The sequence below is a fragment of the Micromys minutus genome, assembly GCF_963924665.1.
Source record: "Micromys minutus genome assembly, chromosome: 14".
NCBI classification, from domain to species: Eukaryota; Metazoa; Chordata; class Mammalia; order Rodentia; family Muridae; genus Micromys; species Micromys minutus.
In genome coordinates, this window is record NC_137983.1 from 24,598,468 (window position 1) to 24,615,789 (window position 17,322).

Here is a 17,322-nt window from a genome sequence, read left to right on the forward strand (position 1 = left end):
TTTGCTGTCTCATGATTATAAACATCTGATCCCAAATTTTCTAATTATTATTATTATTTTTTAGAAAATGTCTAACTCCCCAATCAGTTTCAAGATATAAATAAAGTATGATTATCACATTCCCCAATATATGAACACAAAGCTCTCCCATTATTATTTGTTGAATAGTGTGCTGGCTAGGTTTCATGTTTGTTTGATACAGGCTAGGTTTATCTGGGAAGAGGGAACCTCCACTTAGAAAATGCCTCCGTCAGATTGTCTGTTAAGCAAGTCTGTAAAACATTGTCTTAATTAGAGAGGGTCCAGCTCACTGAGGGTGGTGCCACTTTGGGCAGGTGGTCCTGGGTTATGTAAGACATCAGGGTGAGGAGCAAGCCAGTGCCCTGTGTTTCTCTATGGCCTCTGTAGCACTTTCTGTCTCCAGGCTTCTGTCTTGAGCTCATACTCTGACTTCCTCAGTGATGACAGTTTTGAGCTGAAATAGCCCTTTTCTCCCCAAGCTGATTGTGGTCATGGTGTTTATAGAAACCCTAACAGAGACAAATAGTGTTATCTTTCTATCATTGACTTATTTTGTTATGCTTTCAATTTTTTCCACACATTTTTATTGGATATTTTATGTATTTACGTTTCACATGTTATCCCCTTTCCTGGTTTCCTCTCTTCCTTCCCTCCTCCCCCTATTTCTAGGAGGATGCTCCCCATCTCACCTACCCACTCCCACCTCAACACCTTGGCAGTTCTCTACACTGGGGAAATGAGCCTTTACAGGACCAGGGCTTCTCCTTCCATAGATGTCCAACAATGCCATCCTCTGCTACAGATGGGGCTGAAGCCATGGGTCTTTGGTTGGTGGTTTAGTCGCTGGGAGCTCTGGGGGTTCTGGTTGGTTGATATTGTTGTTCTTCCTATGAGGTTGCAAATCCCTTCAGCTCCTTCAGTCCTTTCTCTGATTCCTTCATTGTGGTCCCCATGCTCAGCCTATCTATCCTTTGATTAGAGGAAGGCTACTGATGAGTTTGAGTTAGTTTTATATCCAGCTACTTTGCTGAAGTTGTTCATCAGCTGTAAAAGTTCTCTGGGGAAGGGGATAACATCTGAAATGTAAATGCAGAGACTATCTAATTAAACAATGACTTCACGAAATTCTAAGGCAAATGGATGGAACTAGAAAATATCATCCTGAGTGAGGTAACCCAGTCACAAAAAAGCATAGATGGTATGCACTCACTGATAAGTGGATATTAGCCTGAAAGCTCAGATTACCCAAGATACAGTTCCACAGACCACATGAGCTCATGACAAAGGAAGACCAAAGTGCAGATGCTTCAGTCATTCTTAGAACGGGGAACAAAAATATCCACAGGAGGAAATATGGAGACAAGGTTTGAAGTAGAGACTGAAGCAAAGGCCATCCAGAAACTGTCCCACCTAGGGATCCATCCCATATGCAGCCACCAAACCCAGTCACTATTGCTAATGCCAAGAAGTGCTTGCTTTTAATTCTTATAAGTAGATGATCTAGCTTTATAGTTTTTTTTTTTTTTACCATTCCCAATATTATATTAAATTCTTTTCCTAAACATTTCTTAATTAATCTTGAACATTCATTTATTCTTTCAGAGTAAGATTATAATCTCCTAAATTGTGTCTTGGTTTTATCTTTATCTATAACTGATTCATTCAGCAGTCTCTATCTTTCCTTTCCTCTCATTTCAGAGCCCTGTACATGGAAATCCACAGGACACAGCTCAGGGCAGAAGAGTGGTCATTTCTCACAACATGGATCGAGCTCTGAAAGATGGTGAGAATGGTCTGGGCTCGTGGAATTACTGAGTAAAGCAATCACTGTTCTCAGAGGGAATTTGTAATCTCTACTTTATCCTTCCTACAGCAGGAGTGCTTTTTCATGAGTTTCTGTTTGAAGATTGGGTGCATCTGTGTTTTGGAAGTGGTTTAAACGTTTATAGAGTAGAAATTTCCAGATCTCATGGAGCTAACCAGCACAGGAGAGGTTTATCTGCAATGTGAACTGCAGGTCTGCTGTCTGTTCTCCAGAATAGGTCCAGACACTGCCTGGCGGGTGTGTGTTACTGGTTCGTGGACTCGATGTCCTCATGAACAGATCAGTTTGAGGCGGTTCAGCGAGAACATGCAAATGAGGTTGGCACGGAAAGGGCTGAAGGACAGTTGCAAAGTACACTAAAGTATCTAAATATTAATGGTAATTAATACCAATGTGAAGAATGCTATGTAGTTTGAAGATCAAATTATGTCTTTAAGTAAGTATTAAAATCAGATTTCTAAACATTGATTTTATTTATTATACATGGAAAAAATTAAAAGGTAACTGAATACATAATATATAGATAAGTACTTTTTACTTGGCATAGTTCACAAAAATGTTTAAATTTGAGGAAGAATATTACAGAAGTAGGGATGTAGTTTGAAATTCTGGATTTTTTAATTTTATAAACTATCATGTAATGTTAGTAATGTTTCTTTTAATGATGCATATAAATGAATTTTCTAAAATTTTCTGGACTTAAAATTTGACTTTTATCGTTCTAAACCTCATGGTTTTGGTGGGCATGGCAGGGCATGGCTTTAGTCCCATCATTTGTGAGGCAAAGGCAGGCAGGCAGGTCTGCATAGGCAAGGCTACATAGTAAGATCCTGTTTTTACAAAACAAAACAAAGCTTTACAAAGGATTTTACTTTTACTTGTGTGTGTGCATGTGTCATGTATCAGTGTACACATGCCATGCCATGCACGCGGAAGTCAGAGGATAACTTTTGGGCATTATTTTCTTCTACCATGACTCCTGGAAATTTAATTCAGGTTGTCTGACTTGGAAAGCAAATGCCTTTAATCAGTGACCCATCTTGTTGACTCCGTGCCAATTAAAAATATTTATATTTATTTTATGTACTTGTATATGAAGGCTTGCATATATGCATGTGCATTACATGTGTGTCTGGTACATATGGATTGCAGAAGAGGATATTTGAACCCTTAGGGCAGGATTTACAGCTCTTATGAGCCACCTGATGTGGGTGCTGGGAGCTGAGCATGGGTTCTTTGTAAGGGCAGCATGTACTGTTAAACACTAAGCCAGCTCTCTAGCTTCTGCTCCAACTGTTGATTTTTCTTCACTCCCTTAAGATCCCCACCCCCTCCAGAATTTGTAGTTGTTTTAAATATAAAGATTAGTCTGATAAAAGGTAATCATCATCTCTGTAGTTGTTAGAGATGTGGCTCATGCAGAGGACCTGGATCTGGTTTCTAGCACCTACAGGGTGGCTCACAACCATCTGTGTAACTAGTTTCAGAGGGTCTTATACTCTCTTTCTGCCTCCATGGGCATGCCACATATACACGGTGCACAGACAGACATGAAGTCAAACACTCATACATAGAAAATAAAAATAAAGCTTTAGAAAATTATTAACTAAAAAATGTAATTCTATAGACCATGTTTTAACTACCTGTTTGAAAGCTGATTACTATTTCATTGTCTTATGTGCCACATTTTACTTGCTCACCCATTGATGGACATGCAAGTTACTTCTATTTGGGGCCATTTTAAATGCTAAAACTATGGTGCCTTTTGAATTTTGGAAAACTTAAAACCTTCTCTGTGGTTCTTTGAGCATGACCATTTCTTTTCTCTTGGCTGGGTCAGTTTGTTTCAGCAGCACTTGTGAGAGTGGGCTTAGGAACAAACTGAGGCCTTGACAGAAACTAGTGACACACAAGTGTCTTACACAGCCTTTGCATAGAAGTTTTGCTTCATTATTATTTGGTATTTCTTCAAGTACATTTGATGGCTTGCTTTCTTTTTTAAACTTATTTCTTATTAATGTATCACACACATATCAAGTAGATTCTATATGATATTTCAGTTTATTGTACAGTTGGTACAATCTAGCCTTTTTCATTCTGATAGTATTCTCTGTGCTACACTGAGGTTTACTTTTTTGTATTTTTCTCTTCTGTAGCTCAGCTTCTGTTATTTGTTAGACAGCATCGTTAAGCAGCTTCTTAAGAATCAAAAGTCCTTTGTTTTATATAAGATGGTTTGGGGAAATTGAACATAAAATCCTCTACCAAAATGAGAGCTGTTGGCTGCTACAACAGTTGACTTTGGAGCTTAGAGTGCATTTGGCAGCAGCTGATAAGAACAGTAATAAACAAGCCAAAACTAATTACTTTCTAAAAAATGTGACCATGTAAATTTATGGTGAATCTAGAACTGTGTGTTGAGAAAGCTAAGTGATTACACAAGCATTTAGAAGCATCCATAGTGTGTGTGTGTGTGTGTGTGTGTGTGTGTGTGCACTCGCACACACACACACACACATTTATCATTTATATATGTATCTCCTTAAGAAGCCTATTGGAAGATTCACTTATGATATACAAAAAGGCTGAATACAAATTTCTGTCAATATTTATTATTGATTTTTATAAGTTCCTAACCAAACTATACCACTATAGTATTCAGAGTTGTATTAAATAGCACACACCATGTAGTTGAGAAATGTAGTAGTGCATTACATAGACGATACATCTTTCATATTAAACCTTTTAGCAGATGTGGTGGTTTAAATAAGAGTGGCCTCCATAGACTCAAATATTTGAATGCTCAGTCCCCAGGGGGTGGCACACTCTGCAAGCATGGGAGGGTTAGGAGGTGAGGCCTTGTTGGAGGAAGTGTGTCACTGAGAGTGGGCTTTGAGGTTCCAGAAACCCATGCCAGGCCCAGGCTCTTCCTCAGCCAGGAGATCAGATGCAGCTTTCAGCTACTGTTCCAGTGCCAATCACACTGCCATGTTCCCCACCATGGTGGTCATGGGCTGAACCTGTGACACTGAAAGCACTCACCCAATTAAATGTTTTTTATAAGAGTTGCCTTGGTCATGGTGTCTCTTCACAGCAGTAGAGCAAAGACTAGCATAGCACACTAAGAAGATCTTACTGTAAAGTTACTACATCTTGTATAATTTCACTTAACTCTCTGCTACAACCTGAAATTAACTTTTAAATATCTGTGTGTGTTGATGATAAGGGGACAGGTATGGAGGCCAGAGGACAACTTTTGGGAGTTTCTCCTCCCTTTTCACCTCATTGAGGCAGTCTCTTCTTTCTTACTTTGTTTAGGCTTAGCTGGCAGGGTGAATTTCTGACCAATTTTTTTTTTTTTTTTTGGTCTCCTCCTTCTCCCTTGGAGCAAAAGTGTTGGGATTACAGATGTGTGTCACAGCATTCATCTGTTTACTTGGGTCTTAGGAATCAAACTCAGGCTGACAGACTTGCATGGCAAGCACTTTCAGCCACTGAGCCATCTCCCTGGCCCAGAAATTGAATTTTAACAAAAAGAAAAAAATGCTTCTACTTTGCATATGCATAGACTTCAGAATTATTAGTTTAAATTTCTTTGGTATGGAAACTTAGTTTAATAAAAGCAAGGGACCAACCAAACGGTTCTTCAGCAAGGGGCTCTCAGCTTATTATTACTTAGCTTTGCAGACAATCCTCTGGGGATCATCTAGGTTTTGTCATCTTTGTCTACTAGATCTGCACCATTGTTTAAGGTTGCTAATGGGAACAGCATCATCTGTCAGGACTGCCTGTGGGTCAGCTGTGCTGCGTTTAGTGAGTTTGTCTTTATGTTTACTAGAGTAGAAGCTCTTTCCTAGGCTGTCTGTCCTGCCATCCTCCTGCTGTGCTTTCTAGAGCAAGTTTACAAAGTGCTGCCTGTCCACATGAATGCGACTTAAAGAAGTCAGACAACAGTTGACAAGGACACTGTTTCTGGTTTCTCCTGTCTGTTACTTTTATCGCTTGTCTTCTGCTTATGTGTATGGGGACCAAAGTGTGCAGAGAACAGGAGGGGTGGCCTTGCTGTCTGAAAGTGGTTTTACTCCTCTAACGTCAGTTTCCTGACATGCTCAATTGTTGTGTACAAACCATGTTCTATTTGTTTGTCATAAATAAATGAGGTTATAGAGTTGTCTTGGTCCGGTTTTCACCTTAAAGTCTTACATCTGGACCAGAAAGTGTCTCTGCCTTTCTAATGGAATCACTCAGTTCAAGATGATGTACAGTGACTCTGCAAAAGCTAGGTAGCTTAACAGTGGTCTGACCAAATACATGGATGTTAACATAAAAATGACTGCGCATCCTAAGAGCTCATCTGTTTGATGGCTTTTCTTCCATGTTCCACTGTGACTGATGTGGCTATCGATTTCACCTTATATAGAGCTATAAGATATTATGTAATGGATGGTTGGAGATGTTGTGGCATTTTCCCCTTTCTATCTCTTTGGAAGGTAATCATTGTCAGATAGATGGTACAACTGAAGCCTTGACATTTTACTTAAAGTTTGGCATATGTAAATGCCAACAAAAATTTTCATGTTCTATATGTGGTTTTGTTTGTCTGTGTGGCTGTCTGTCTCTGTCGTCTTACTGTTAAAGACAGGGTTTCCCTATAGAGCCCTCATTGGACTAGAACTTGCAGTGTAAATCTCAGAGATCTGCCTACCCTGTTTCCCAATGGCTGGGATTAAAGGTGTGCACCAGACATAGAGTAGTGTTTGAAAAAGAAAAGCTTTGAGAAATAAGTGATTTAAAAAATCAGTAAACTTTATGTTCTTGAGCTGAGCAGTGTTATGTGGCTAAATATGTCCCCCATGGCACTTGGAGGTAACATCATCTGTGCCAGATGTTGGTTTATTGTTCAGAAGTCCTTTCTTGAGTACTCCTATTAACCCACAGTCTTTCTGTATTAAGTAGAGCAGTGATGTCTGTCATGGACAACTGTGAGACCTAATGTGACCTTTGAGCACCAAAACCTTGAAACTTGAGTAGTTCCTTTGTGGTTTATGTGATTATAAAATATGCACCATATTTCAAAGCATGGTTTGAAAAAGTAATGAAAATATTTAATTTTAAATGCTAATTACTTAATATAAGAGTACATTATATGAAATGAAATATATTAATTATTTTCTTGTTTTTTTATTCTATTAATATGGATAGCAGAAAAATGTAATAGCACATATACAGATTTTTATGTTTCTATTGGATGGGACTACCCTAGAACTAGAGGTAGTCTCAGAATCACCCAGTGAAGGTAGTTGGTTACACATGCTGCTTGTGTGTGATGCTGGGTTGTGGGACCATTCTTGTATTGTTGTTCTGTGTTGTTGTGGTCTTATTAGGAGACAGAATACTGAATCTGCTATGTAACTGAATGTAAAGAATCTTGGTTCTGAGACATGGTCTAAGTACCGAAGGGTAAAGAACTAAAGATTATAGGTAAGGAGAGTACCTTAGGAAGGAATAAACTTGACAGGTGTCTTTTCTTCACATGAGCTTTGGGGTCTTATTGGAGAATGACTTTGGCAAAATCAGTGATTGAGAAGGTTGACTGGTGGGCATCAAGATCAAGTATTTGAAATTAAACTGTATCAGACATTCCAGTTAGATGAGGTCTTTTAACTTAAAAGCTTCCCTTTCCCTTGTTCAATGTCCTACCCACGCTATATTTCAGACAATAAGCTGCCTTGATGTTTGCAACTTTGACCCAGCTTTGCTTATTCCTCATAGTGTTCGACTACAGTTACAGAGACTATATTCTCTCCTGGTACGGGGACCTCAGCAGGGATGATGGACAGCTCTACCATCTGCTCTTGGATGACTTCTGGGAAATTGCCAAGCAGATTCGCCACAGGCTGAGTCATGTGGATGTGGTTAAAGTTGTTTGCAATGATATTGTAAAGGCTTTGCTCACTCACTTCTGTGACCTGAAAGCTGCTACTGCCAGGTAAGTCTGTAACATGGTGTCTGAGTTAAGGTTCCATTGCTGTAAAGGGACACCACGACCAAGGCAACTCTCAGAAAGGCAAACATGTATGTGTGGCTGCCTTGCAGTTTCAGAGGTCTAGTCCATTATCATCATGGTGGGAAGCATGGCATTGTGCAGGCAGACACGGTGCTGCAGCTGAGAGTCCTACATCTTGATCAGAAAGCAGCCAGGAGAAGACAGTGTCATACTGGCCAGACTTGAGTATATATATGAGATCTCAAAGCCCTAACTCCACAGTCACATATTTCCTCTAACAAGGCCACACCTCTTTGAATCAGGCCACACCTCCTAATGGAACCACTTTCCATGGGCCAAGCATATTCAAACTATTACCATCAGCAAACCTTTCTCCTTCCTCATTAAAACATTCCTCAATTGAGGAGATAAAATGAGGCAATACTTTAGAGCGGTCTGCTTACTTGACTTGGAATGTAGACAGACATTTTGAAGTGATATAGTCACAATGTACTCAGAGAGTAGATTTTGTAATTACTTTGTAATAGAAATTGCCTTATATATGTGTGTGTGGTTTTATAAGTAATTTTTGCAATATACTAATGATGAGCTAGCAAGCTTCCTTTGGAACTTACTTACAATATTGTGGGTACCTAAAGTTAAAATACACTATTTTATAGTGTGATATAGAATCGGTGAGCTTAGAAATTTGAGAAGGAATATAGTTCATATTTCTTTTTGTGTTTCTGTTAAGAGCTCAATTGAATCACAATAGCCCATTTTTTAAAAGAAAATTTCCCCTGTGGGTGTGTATTTGCTTTACACAGAGCCTTTTCATATAAGAACACAATGCATTTTGAACATCCTTCCTTATACCTACTCACCTTGTTCTGTCACATCTCTACTCGTCAGTCCCCTTTGCTCCCCTAAAGTTTCAATTCTCCTTTCACGCTGTGTAGTCATCCAGGATTTTGTGTACTTACATGAAGGTCTAGGAACCACAAATGAAAGATGGGATCTTTACCTTCCTCACACACAGTTCACTTTAGCATTATATTCTCTCCAGCTACACCCGTAGTCCTACAATCAACATAACCTCATTCTTTGTGAATGAAGTTCAGAAGTTTGCATTGTTTGTATATACCACATTTTCTTTATCCATTGCCGTGTTGTTTAACCTCTAGATCAGTTCTATAGCATAACTATGCTAACTTTGTAAAATAATCTTCCTAAAAGTTCCCAGACACGAATAAATGTGTATTGATCATACCCATCTACCACTACCTCCTCCTACTCCTCCAGCATCCCCCAGACCATGTCTCTCAACTTCATGTCCTCTTTTTTGTTGTTGTTGTTTTGAGACCCATCAGTGCTATCCATAAGCACTTGGGTATGTGGCCATCCAGTGAAACTCAAGCAGCCTACCAGCAGCTGTGTCCCCAGAGGAGAGTGACTTTTCCTCAATTCCTCAGCAGCTGTCAACTGCTGCTCCTCCAATAGAGGTGGGGCCTTATCTTGAAGCCCACTCACTGCTGGGATTTCACTGGCCTGCCCTTGTGCAGGTAACCATGGCCACCATGAGTTGTGAGTGCAGTGGCTCTGTCATGTCTGGAAGCATTTTGTAGCGTGTCCCCTCATCCACTGGCTCCTTCCTTGCCTCCTCCCATAAGGTGTTCTGAGCCTTGGATGGAGGGAGGTGGAAACAGATGACCCAGACAGAGCTGAGCATTTTGACTAGAAATGAGTCTGTATCAGCCATCACTGCAAAGAGAAGATTCTCTGACCAAAGTTGAGAGCAGCACAAATCTTTGGGTGTAAACAAATATTTAGAAGGTGGTTAGCAGCGTGGCCACTTAGTAAAACAGCAGTAGGTTCCCACCACAACCCATAACTTCCTTAGCTTGGGCATCTGGGCAAGTTACAGTACCAGGCACAAAAGCCTTCCTGTGGCGCAGACCTCGTAGCCAGTCTGAAAGCAGTTTGTTGTCCCCATCACTGTCATGTCAGAATCACACCAGGGCACATCTTGCATGGACCGTCAGGCATTGTAGCATGCAGGGCCCACAGCGAGATGTAACCATTGATGTCTTTTCTCTCCCAGAAACCTGCACAGCACCTCCCAGCACTCCAAAAGCTAGTCATCAGGAGAGTTTCCTAGTCAGGTGGAGGCTCATTTCTCCATGTCCTGCTTCCAGAGTGAATGGTGGCTTCAGTGGTAGCGTCCTACCAACTGCATGTGCTGGGCAACAAGAGTAGTAGCGGTAGCCCACCTTGTTCTGAGTGCCTCTGGACCCCTGCCGTTAGCTCAACCATAGGTACCCGAGTCTGGCATTGAGATCTTCATCTGATGACCTATGCCTTCTGGGAGTAGTACTTGTGCAGGGTATTTCCATTTCTATTCCCCTTTAAAAAGAGTATGTTCAATACAGGTAGAAACTAGTGGGTTTCTCTAAGGCTTCTTGATGACGCTTTAGTTTGGTCTCCCTGCTCTCTCCTCTCCCCAGTTTGCCTAACTGTGCTCTAACTCTTTGACTCTGAGTATAGCCTCCACACTTTTCATATCGCCATATTTAATCCTCTAATTAATTTTTCCATGTTTCAGAAAATCATAGGTTTCTATGAAGCTTTTTAATGTACCTTTCGTGTTTGTTAAGCCACCTGTCAATACCTCATTTTCCCAATTCCCATCCACTTCCATCGCCTTCTGCCCAGCGTCCCCTCCTCTACTCTTGTTGTACCATTCCCCTTCGCTTAAGATGTCCGCCCTCAGTCACCTATTTCTGGTCTCCCTGGCTTCCACATGTACTCCAGATCAAACATAACAAATCAAATGATTCCAGGTATGATCCACATATGAGAGGGAACATAGAGCATTGTCTTTCTGGGGCAGAGTGGCCTCACTCAATAGAATGCTTTCCGATCTACCCACTTACCTTCAGATTCCATTTCTCTTTACAGCTGAGTAATAGTCAGTTGTTATATACCACAACCTCCTGGTCCAGTCATTAGCTGCTGGACCATTTGGTTGATTTCATTTCTTAGCTATTGTGAATTGAGCTGTAGCATAACTTAGGTGTTTTGGGGAGTGCTGCAAACATCAGTGATTGTGCAAATATTTGTGCTGTATGTTAACTTGTAGTCACTTGGGTATAGCTAAGAGTAGCATATAGTTGGGGCCTATGGGAGATCTAATTGTAGGGTCTTTTATATATTTTTATTTATTTATTTATTGTGTGTGTGTGTTTGTGTCACACTTAAGACACACACTTAACTCTTCATGCTTGTGTGGCAAGCACTTTTACTTGCTGAGCCGTCTCCTGGGCTCTGATATTTGTTCTTTTGAGGAGCCCCCATACTGACTTGTTTATATTCCCGCCTGTGTCTGCTCTTGCTGCTTGCTTTTCTTGTTACCTGTTTTTGTAGTGACTGCCATTCTGACTAGGTCAAGACGGAATCTCAGTATAGTTCTAATTTGTATCTCTCTGATACCTAGTGATGTTTGGAAAACTGTTAGAGGAACATAATGTTAGCACTTGTGGGCTCTTAACTAATTGGTTTCATTTTGAGAAAGGTTTATGTATGCTTATTTGGTGCAAACCTGGCTTTGGAGGACTTTAGCAGGGCTATTTCTATGCTAAAAACAATTCATTTTCCTAGGCTTGTTTGTAGGACCTTAAATTAGTACTATGCTCTCCTGTGAATGCAAGGATGGTGAATTCTGGCCCATGTGACCTACATAGGAAGTGTGGTCCTGAAAAAATGAGTAGCCCTGCCTGTTGGGTGGTGCAGTTGTTTGGCCTGACACTGGGATGGTGTGAAGTTAAGAATGTTTATGCTCGGTTTCAGGGACCTTAGCCTTGGCTCCCTCATTAGCTGTGGGTAGCTCACGTTTTCTTCTCAGAAGCTCAGTGCTGAGTTTATCACGTGATGGCCCCTGTTCTGTCTGGTGACACTGCCCTGCCAGTGGCCTGGCTGCTAAGAGTGGTAGCTATCCATTTTTACTTACACAGTTTCTGCTGCTGGGCTCTCTTCTCACCCCAGGGCTGCCAGCCTCAGGCTGAGGAGGCCAAATTCCAGAGCCATTACATTCCTACTGCTTTCCCACTGTTTCCCGCTTGCTGCTCCTGCCTTTTGCAAGCTGTTCCAACTGTGAGGCATAGTGAGCAGTCCATTTTGGTTGTGCCTCACTTTCACAAAATGATACTCTTATTAGCTGTGATAACTTATGTTTTTTCCCCCTGTAACACTTTTACTTAAATGTCATTTGAGACTAACTCCATTTTATCATCTTATTACTTAGGCACAGCCTGTCTGAAAAACATTATCATAGGACTGTGATTCTCAGAATTCTTTATCTCATGATAGCCCTATAATCTTAAAAGCTACCAAACTTCAAACTGCTGTTGCTCACGTGGTTCACATCTAGTGATGAGCCATAGCCACCCTGCACTGGCAGGTGACAGCTGATTGCACAGCTCCTCACAGTTCCGACTGAGCTCACTGATACCATATTGCTGCCTTGAAATTGGCCACTTACACTATGGAGTGGGGGAAATGCTTCCACTCAGAATTTTGTCCTATGAAGAACTAATTGTTAAATATTTGCCAGCCTCATCTATTGTATCCATTATATTCATCAATATTTATGACATCAGATATTTGAGCCAAGACGCTTTTCAAGTATAAGTTTACATTATGTTCTCTTTAGAAAATTCTGCCAGTGATTGTGGAAAATTACTTGTGAGGGAAAGAGAAAAATGACATCTTATGCGGTAGTATAATAATAATGAATATAGTGTTGGTCTTACAGATCCCCTACAGTGTGTTTAAAACAAGTAGGGGGCTCTCACAGCACTGTTGTGAAACTACCTTCTGGCAGACAGTGTGTGTGGTTAGAAAGTGAAACAGATTGATGCCGGACTCGGGTATCTTCAGCTACATATGCAACTGGATCAACAGGTCTCTCAATGTGTGCACAGAGGTTGGTGTTTTAGTCCATGGGAGCTGTGGAGGGCTTGGTTGGTTGATAATGTTGTTCTTCCCATGAGGTTGCAACCCCTTTCAGCTCCTTCAGTCCTTTCTTTAGCACCCTAATTGGGGTCCCCCAGTTCAGTCCGATGGTTAGCTACAAGCATGCTCAGCTGAATCTATGACTCTGAGATAGTCCCTGAGGGGCATCTCTATCTGGTTCCTGCCAGTAAGTACTTGGCATCAGCTATAGTGCTTGGATTTGGTGGCTGCATATGTGGTGGGTGCCCTGGTGAGGTGACTTCTGAATGATTTTTCTTCAATTCCTGATCCTCTATTTGACCTTGCATTTCCTCCCATGAGTGTTTTGTTCTGCTTTCTAAGAAGGACTGAGGCATCTCCATTTTGGCCTTCCTTCTTTTTGAGCTTCATAATGTCTGTGAAGAGCTTTCTGGGACTAGTATCTGCTTATCAGTGAGTGCATACCATCTGTGCTCTTTTGTGACTGGGTTACATCACTCAAGATGATAGTCTCTAGTTTTATCCATTTGCCTACGAATTTCATGAAGTCATTGTTTCTAATAGCTGAGTAGTACTCCATTGTGTGAATGTACCACAATTTCTGTATCCATTCCTCTACTGAAGGACATTTGCGTTCTTTCTAGCTTCTGGCTATTATAAATAAGGCTGCTAAGAACATGGTAGAGCATATGTCCTTGTTATATGTTGGGGTATCTTTGGGGTATATGCTCAGGAGTGGAATAGCTGGATTTTCAGGTAGTACTATGTCCAGTTTTCTGAGGAACTGCCAGACTGATTTCCAGAGTAGTTGTACCAGCTTACAACCCACTAACAGTGGAGGAGTGTTCCTCTTTCTCCACATCCTAGGGGTGGAGAGGGTGATTAGGAGGGAGTGTACCTTTGTGAAGGCAAATGGAGGGGGATGGGGGATGGGAGTATGGCGGGGCAGGGGAAAGGGATAACATCTCAAATGTAAATACAGAGTATCCAATTAAAAAAATGAGAGAGAGGGAAAAAAAGAAAAAGTGAAACAGAGGATCCTGAGGTTTCTCCCTGTGGTCTGTGCAGCTTACGCCCTCCTTTGGGTCTTTACACTCCCGTTTTTATTATGTAGGTTGCTGTGGTGCCACCAGCAGAAGTATCCCATGGTCTGCCCAGTTCATAGTCATCAGAGACTCACGGGAATTCATGGAGACTTGTTTCAAAGTGCTTAAGTTGCACTCATTAGAGAACAGTATTTCAAATGTTTATTTTAGTTAGAAAAATAGATTTAGGAGAAAAGGACACAGGGTTAGAGAAATCTAGTGTTTTATGAATATCTAATTTCAACATAAGAGTATGTTTCTCACAGAGGCATTTGCCAGCTTTCTCAGAGCTGCTTTAGAAGATGATGTCGGCATCATTGTAAGTAAAGCATGAGAATGACAGGGTAAAGTCCACGTTAGAAGCGCTGACTCTGCAGGCTTGGAGGGTTTTCAGTTTATTTCATTGTCTTTTTCTGCATCCCAGACTGATCTCTGATTCACTGTGTAGCAGAACTTCTGATCTCTTCCCTTGCCTCCTGAGTTACAAGTGAATGTCACCACCTCGGTTTAGTTGTGTTGGGTAGTGACTCCCGCTGCCTTGTGCAGGCTAGGCAACCACTGAACCAGCTGAGCCACAGCCCCTAGTTTTTGATTCCTTGTTACTTTAGTTGATGATAAAAATGTAGGGATAAAAGTGAAGAAAAATCTCTACCTGTATTCTCTGTAGTTACAGATACTTGAAAGAATACCAGTTACTTACTAGAACTGTTCATTGGATGGTTTGTTCTGGAGAACAACTGTTATTGATGTAGCATTATAAAAAACACACAGTTAGACCTGCCCACAGTGAGTGGAGGTTTGACACTGTAGTGTCATGCCTGTCTGGCAGTTCTGGGTAACACCATTCTTGTCCTGTAAATCTCACTGGTGGCCTGGGAAGCACACCCTTGAGTTGGTGACTGTCAGGAGAATAATTAATTGCAATAATAAAAGAAATGCATCTTTTGCCTGACTGCTAAGCCACTGTTGGAGGCAGGTTTCCGGTCAGTCTGCTGCTGCTGTAAACCAGCCCAGATCACATTTAAAGCCTGTTCTGCCTCCTCTTCCTTTATCCAGTCTGTCTTGTCTCAGCATGGTTCAGAAAGTCTAAGAAAGATTGATTGCCTTTATATTTTAATTCAATAGCATTTCTAAAATTTTAAGTCTCCTTACAATTTGTGTTTTGTGTGCCTGTGAAGCACAGGCTTCTTATTTAAGGAAACGTCTTTATTCACATATTTTCTTTTTTTACTTCTGATGTGTTTTCCCCTGTTCTTTTCAACTGTAGTGTAGCCTAGCACACACTAGAGAGGGAGACAGGTGGAACAAGAACTGTTTCCTCCACTTATCTGACTATTCAAGTGCAGGGGAGACCACAAACGCCCCAGTCTTCAGCTTCTATGCACAATAAGCACAAAATAAACAGCGAGGTGCTAGGAAGGTTCCAATAACCCCTGCAGGATGGCAATTTCCCTAGGACCTGACAGTAGGACAGGGTAAGTAGCCTTCTGCCCCAGGTGAGCTAAAGGAAGGAACTCCATTCTAGAACTGCGAGCTTCCCAAAAACTACAAGAGGAACATGGAACACGGCCAGGACAGCGACAAGAATTAATTGCTTTGATGGAAAGTTAGTTACTGTATTTATCCAGCGCCTGGCGATAGATATTCAGTGTTCTTCACCCCTTCTTTCCTGGGCAGGTTGCCTAGCCTGCACAAGGCAGCGGGGGTCACTACCCAACACAACTAATCCGAGGTGGTGACATACACTTGTAACTCAGGAGGTGAGGGAAGAGATGTAAAGAGATGAGAACTTCTGCTACACAGTGAATCAGAGACCAGTCTGGGATCCAGGAAAAGACGAACAATGAAATAAGCTGACTTTGTTCATCTGCACTTATTCAGATCTTATTTTTTGTTTGTACGATGGAGTGGTAATGTCTACCTCTTGGTTTAGGTGGGAGGGTCAGACTATACTGTACCTGTGAAACATGTCAAAGTCACTTCTTCCCTTCAGGGAGTGAGACCTAGAGGTGACTGATAGGAACTGCAGTGGCTGGTCAACACCAGAGGCAGCATGCAGCCAGTGCCTTAGAGCACACCAGAAGCTGGTGGGCTTGCTCACCCCTGTGGCCATGCTTTGTGAGCCCTCTCTGCTCACAAACAGTGCCAAAGCTTACCTCTTAAAGGGCATCACCACCGAAGTGAGTCTACGGGAGTCAGCTGGGGGGGAATTTTTGTACAGTTAGCCTGTTGGGCCAGCCCTCTGGCGTTTGGCTTTCTTAGTATTTTCCTAACTCACCTGTTAGGAAGGAGGGAAATTTTTGACACTTTTATGCAGGTCCAGCTGATGCATAGCCTCAGTATTATCTAAAGCAGCTTCTCTTGTAAATATAGGTTTTTTTTTGTTTTTGTTTTTTTTTGTTTTGTTTTGATTTTTTTTGCTGTCCTCCCCCAATAAGTACTAACCAAATGTGTATTTTAAGGTAGTAAATTATCTACACCAGGGCTTGAGATGACCAAGGAACAGCATCTTAGTGTTTACTGTATGGAAACAGCAGCTCCAGCTATCATTTAAAATGAAGGAAGATAGCTGGAGGGGAGACTCCCAGGGTCACATCACACACCAGGCTCTCAAATAGAGTTACTGCTTTACTACTGAACTGCAGCTCCAGGCCTCTCCCTTCCTTAAAAATATTTTTTTTTGAAAGAGGATCTTAATAAGTTATGAAGACTGGCATTGACTTCATTCTGTGGCCCTTGCAGGCCTTGAACTCATGACTGTAGGTCTGGCATCATCTTTTGTTGGCTGGCTGTTTTTTGCTTTTAAAGACAGGATCTTACAGCCTGAACGGAATCAGAACTCCTGGTCCTCTTGCCTCTACCTCCTGAGTACTGGTCTTATGTAGCGCACCATCAGAATAGAGAATGTTTATCTAGAATGAATGAACCTGCATTTGATTCAAAAGCAGCCTATAAATGGGGCACACCGGTGCGAATCCATAATCCCAGAACTTGGAGAGGAAGCATTATCCTAATGCTGCATAACAAAGCTAGCCTGGGCTACACGAGAGCCTGTCAAAAATAAATCAGTAAAAATAAACATCAGCAGAGGTGTGCATATCTAAAGTCTTACTCATAAAATGCCTTCATGTCATTGGCTTTGCACATTATGATAGAATTCTTCTAGGTTATTACAGCAGGCAAAGAAGGAAATTGTCCTTTTTTTCAGTGTACATCTAGTTAATTCAGTCTCTAGTCACAGTACTCTTGAGAGGCATGAATCATAAAGATACCAATATGCATTTCATGTTTCATTTCCTGTATAGTCCTTAATGTGTTTTCTGTACTCTGGAGTATTTGCTCCGTATTGACCTCTTGATACTATAGGACCTTTGCCACTTAACTGAAATAATAGATAGTAGAAAAATTACCATTCC

General features: G+C 41.3%; 1 protein-coding gene across 1 annotated transcript in view; it reads left to right on the forward strand.

Annotated features, from left to right (window-relative positions):
- SNX25 (sorting nexin 25) overlaps positions 1-17,322 on the forward strand; it is a 100,393-nt gene that overhangs the window by 20,050 nt on the left and 63,021 nt on the right. The window contains exons 2-3 of the mRNA XM_080928367.1: positions 1,720-1,804; positions 7,619-7,835. Of these exons, the coding sequence (XP_080784493.1) occupies positions 1,720-1,804; positions 7,619-7,835 (302 nt within the window). The remainder of the gene's footprint in view (positions 1-1,719; positions 1,805-7,618; positions 7,836-17,322) is intronic.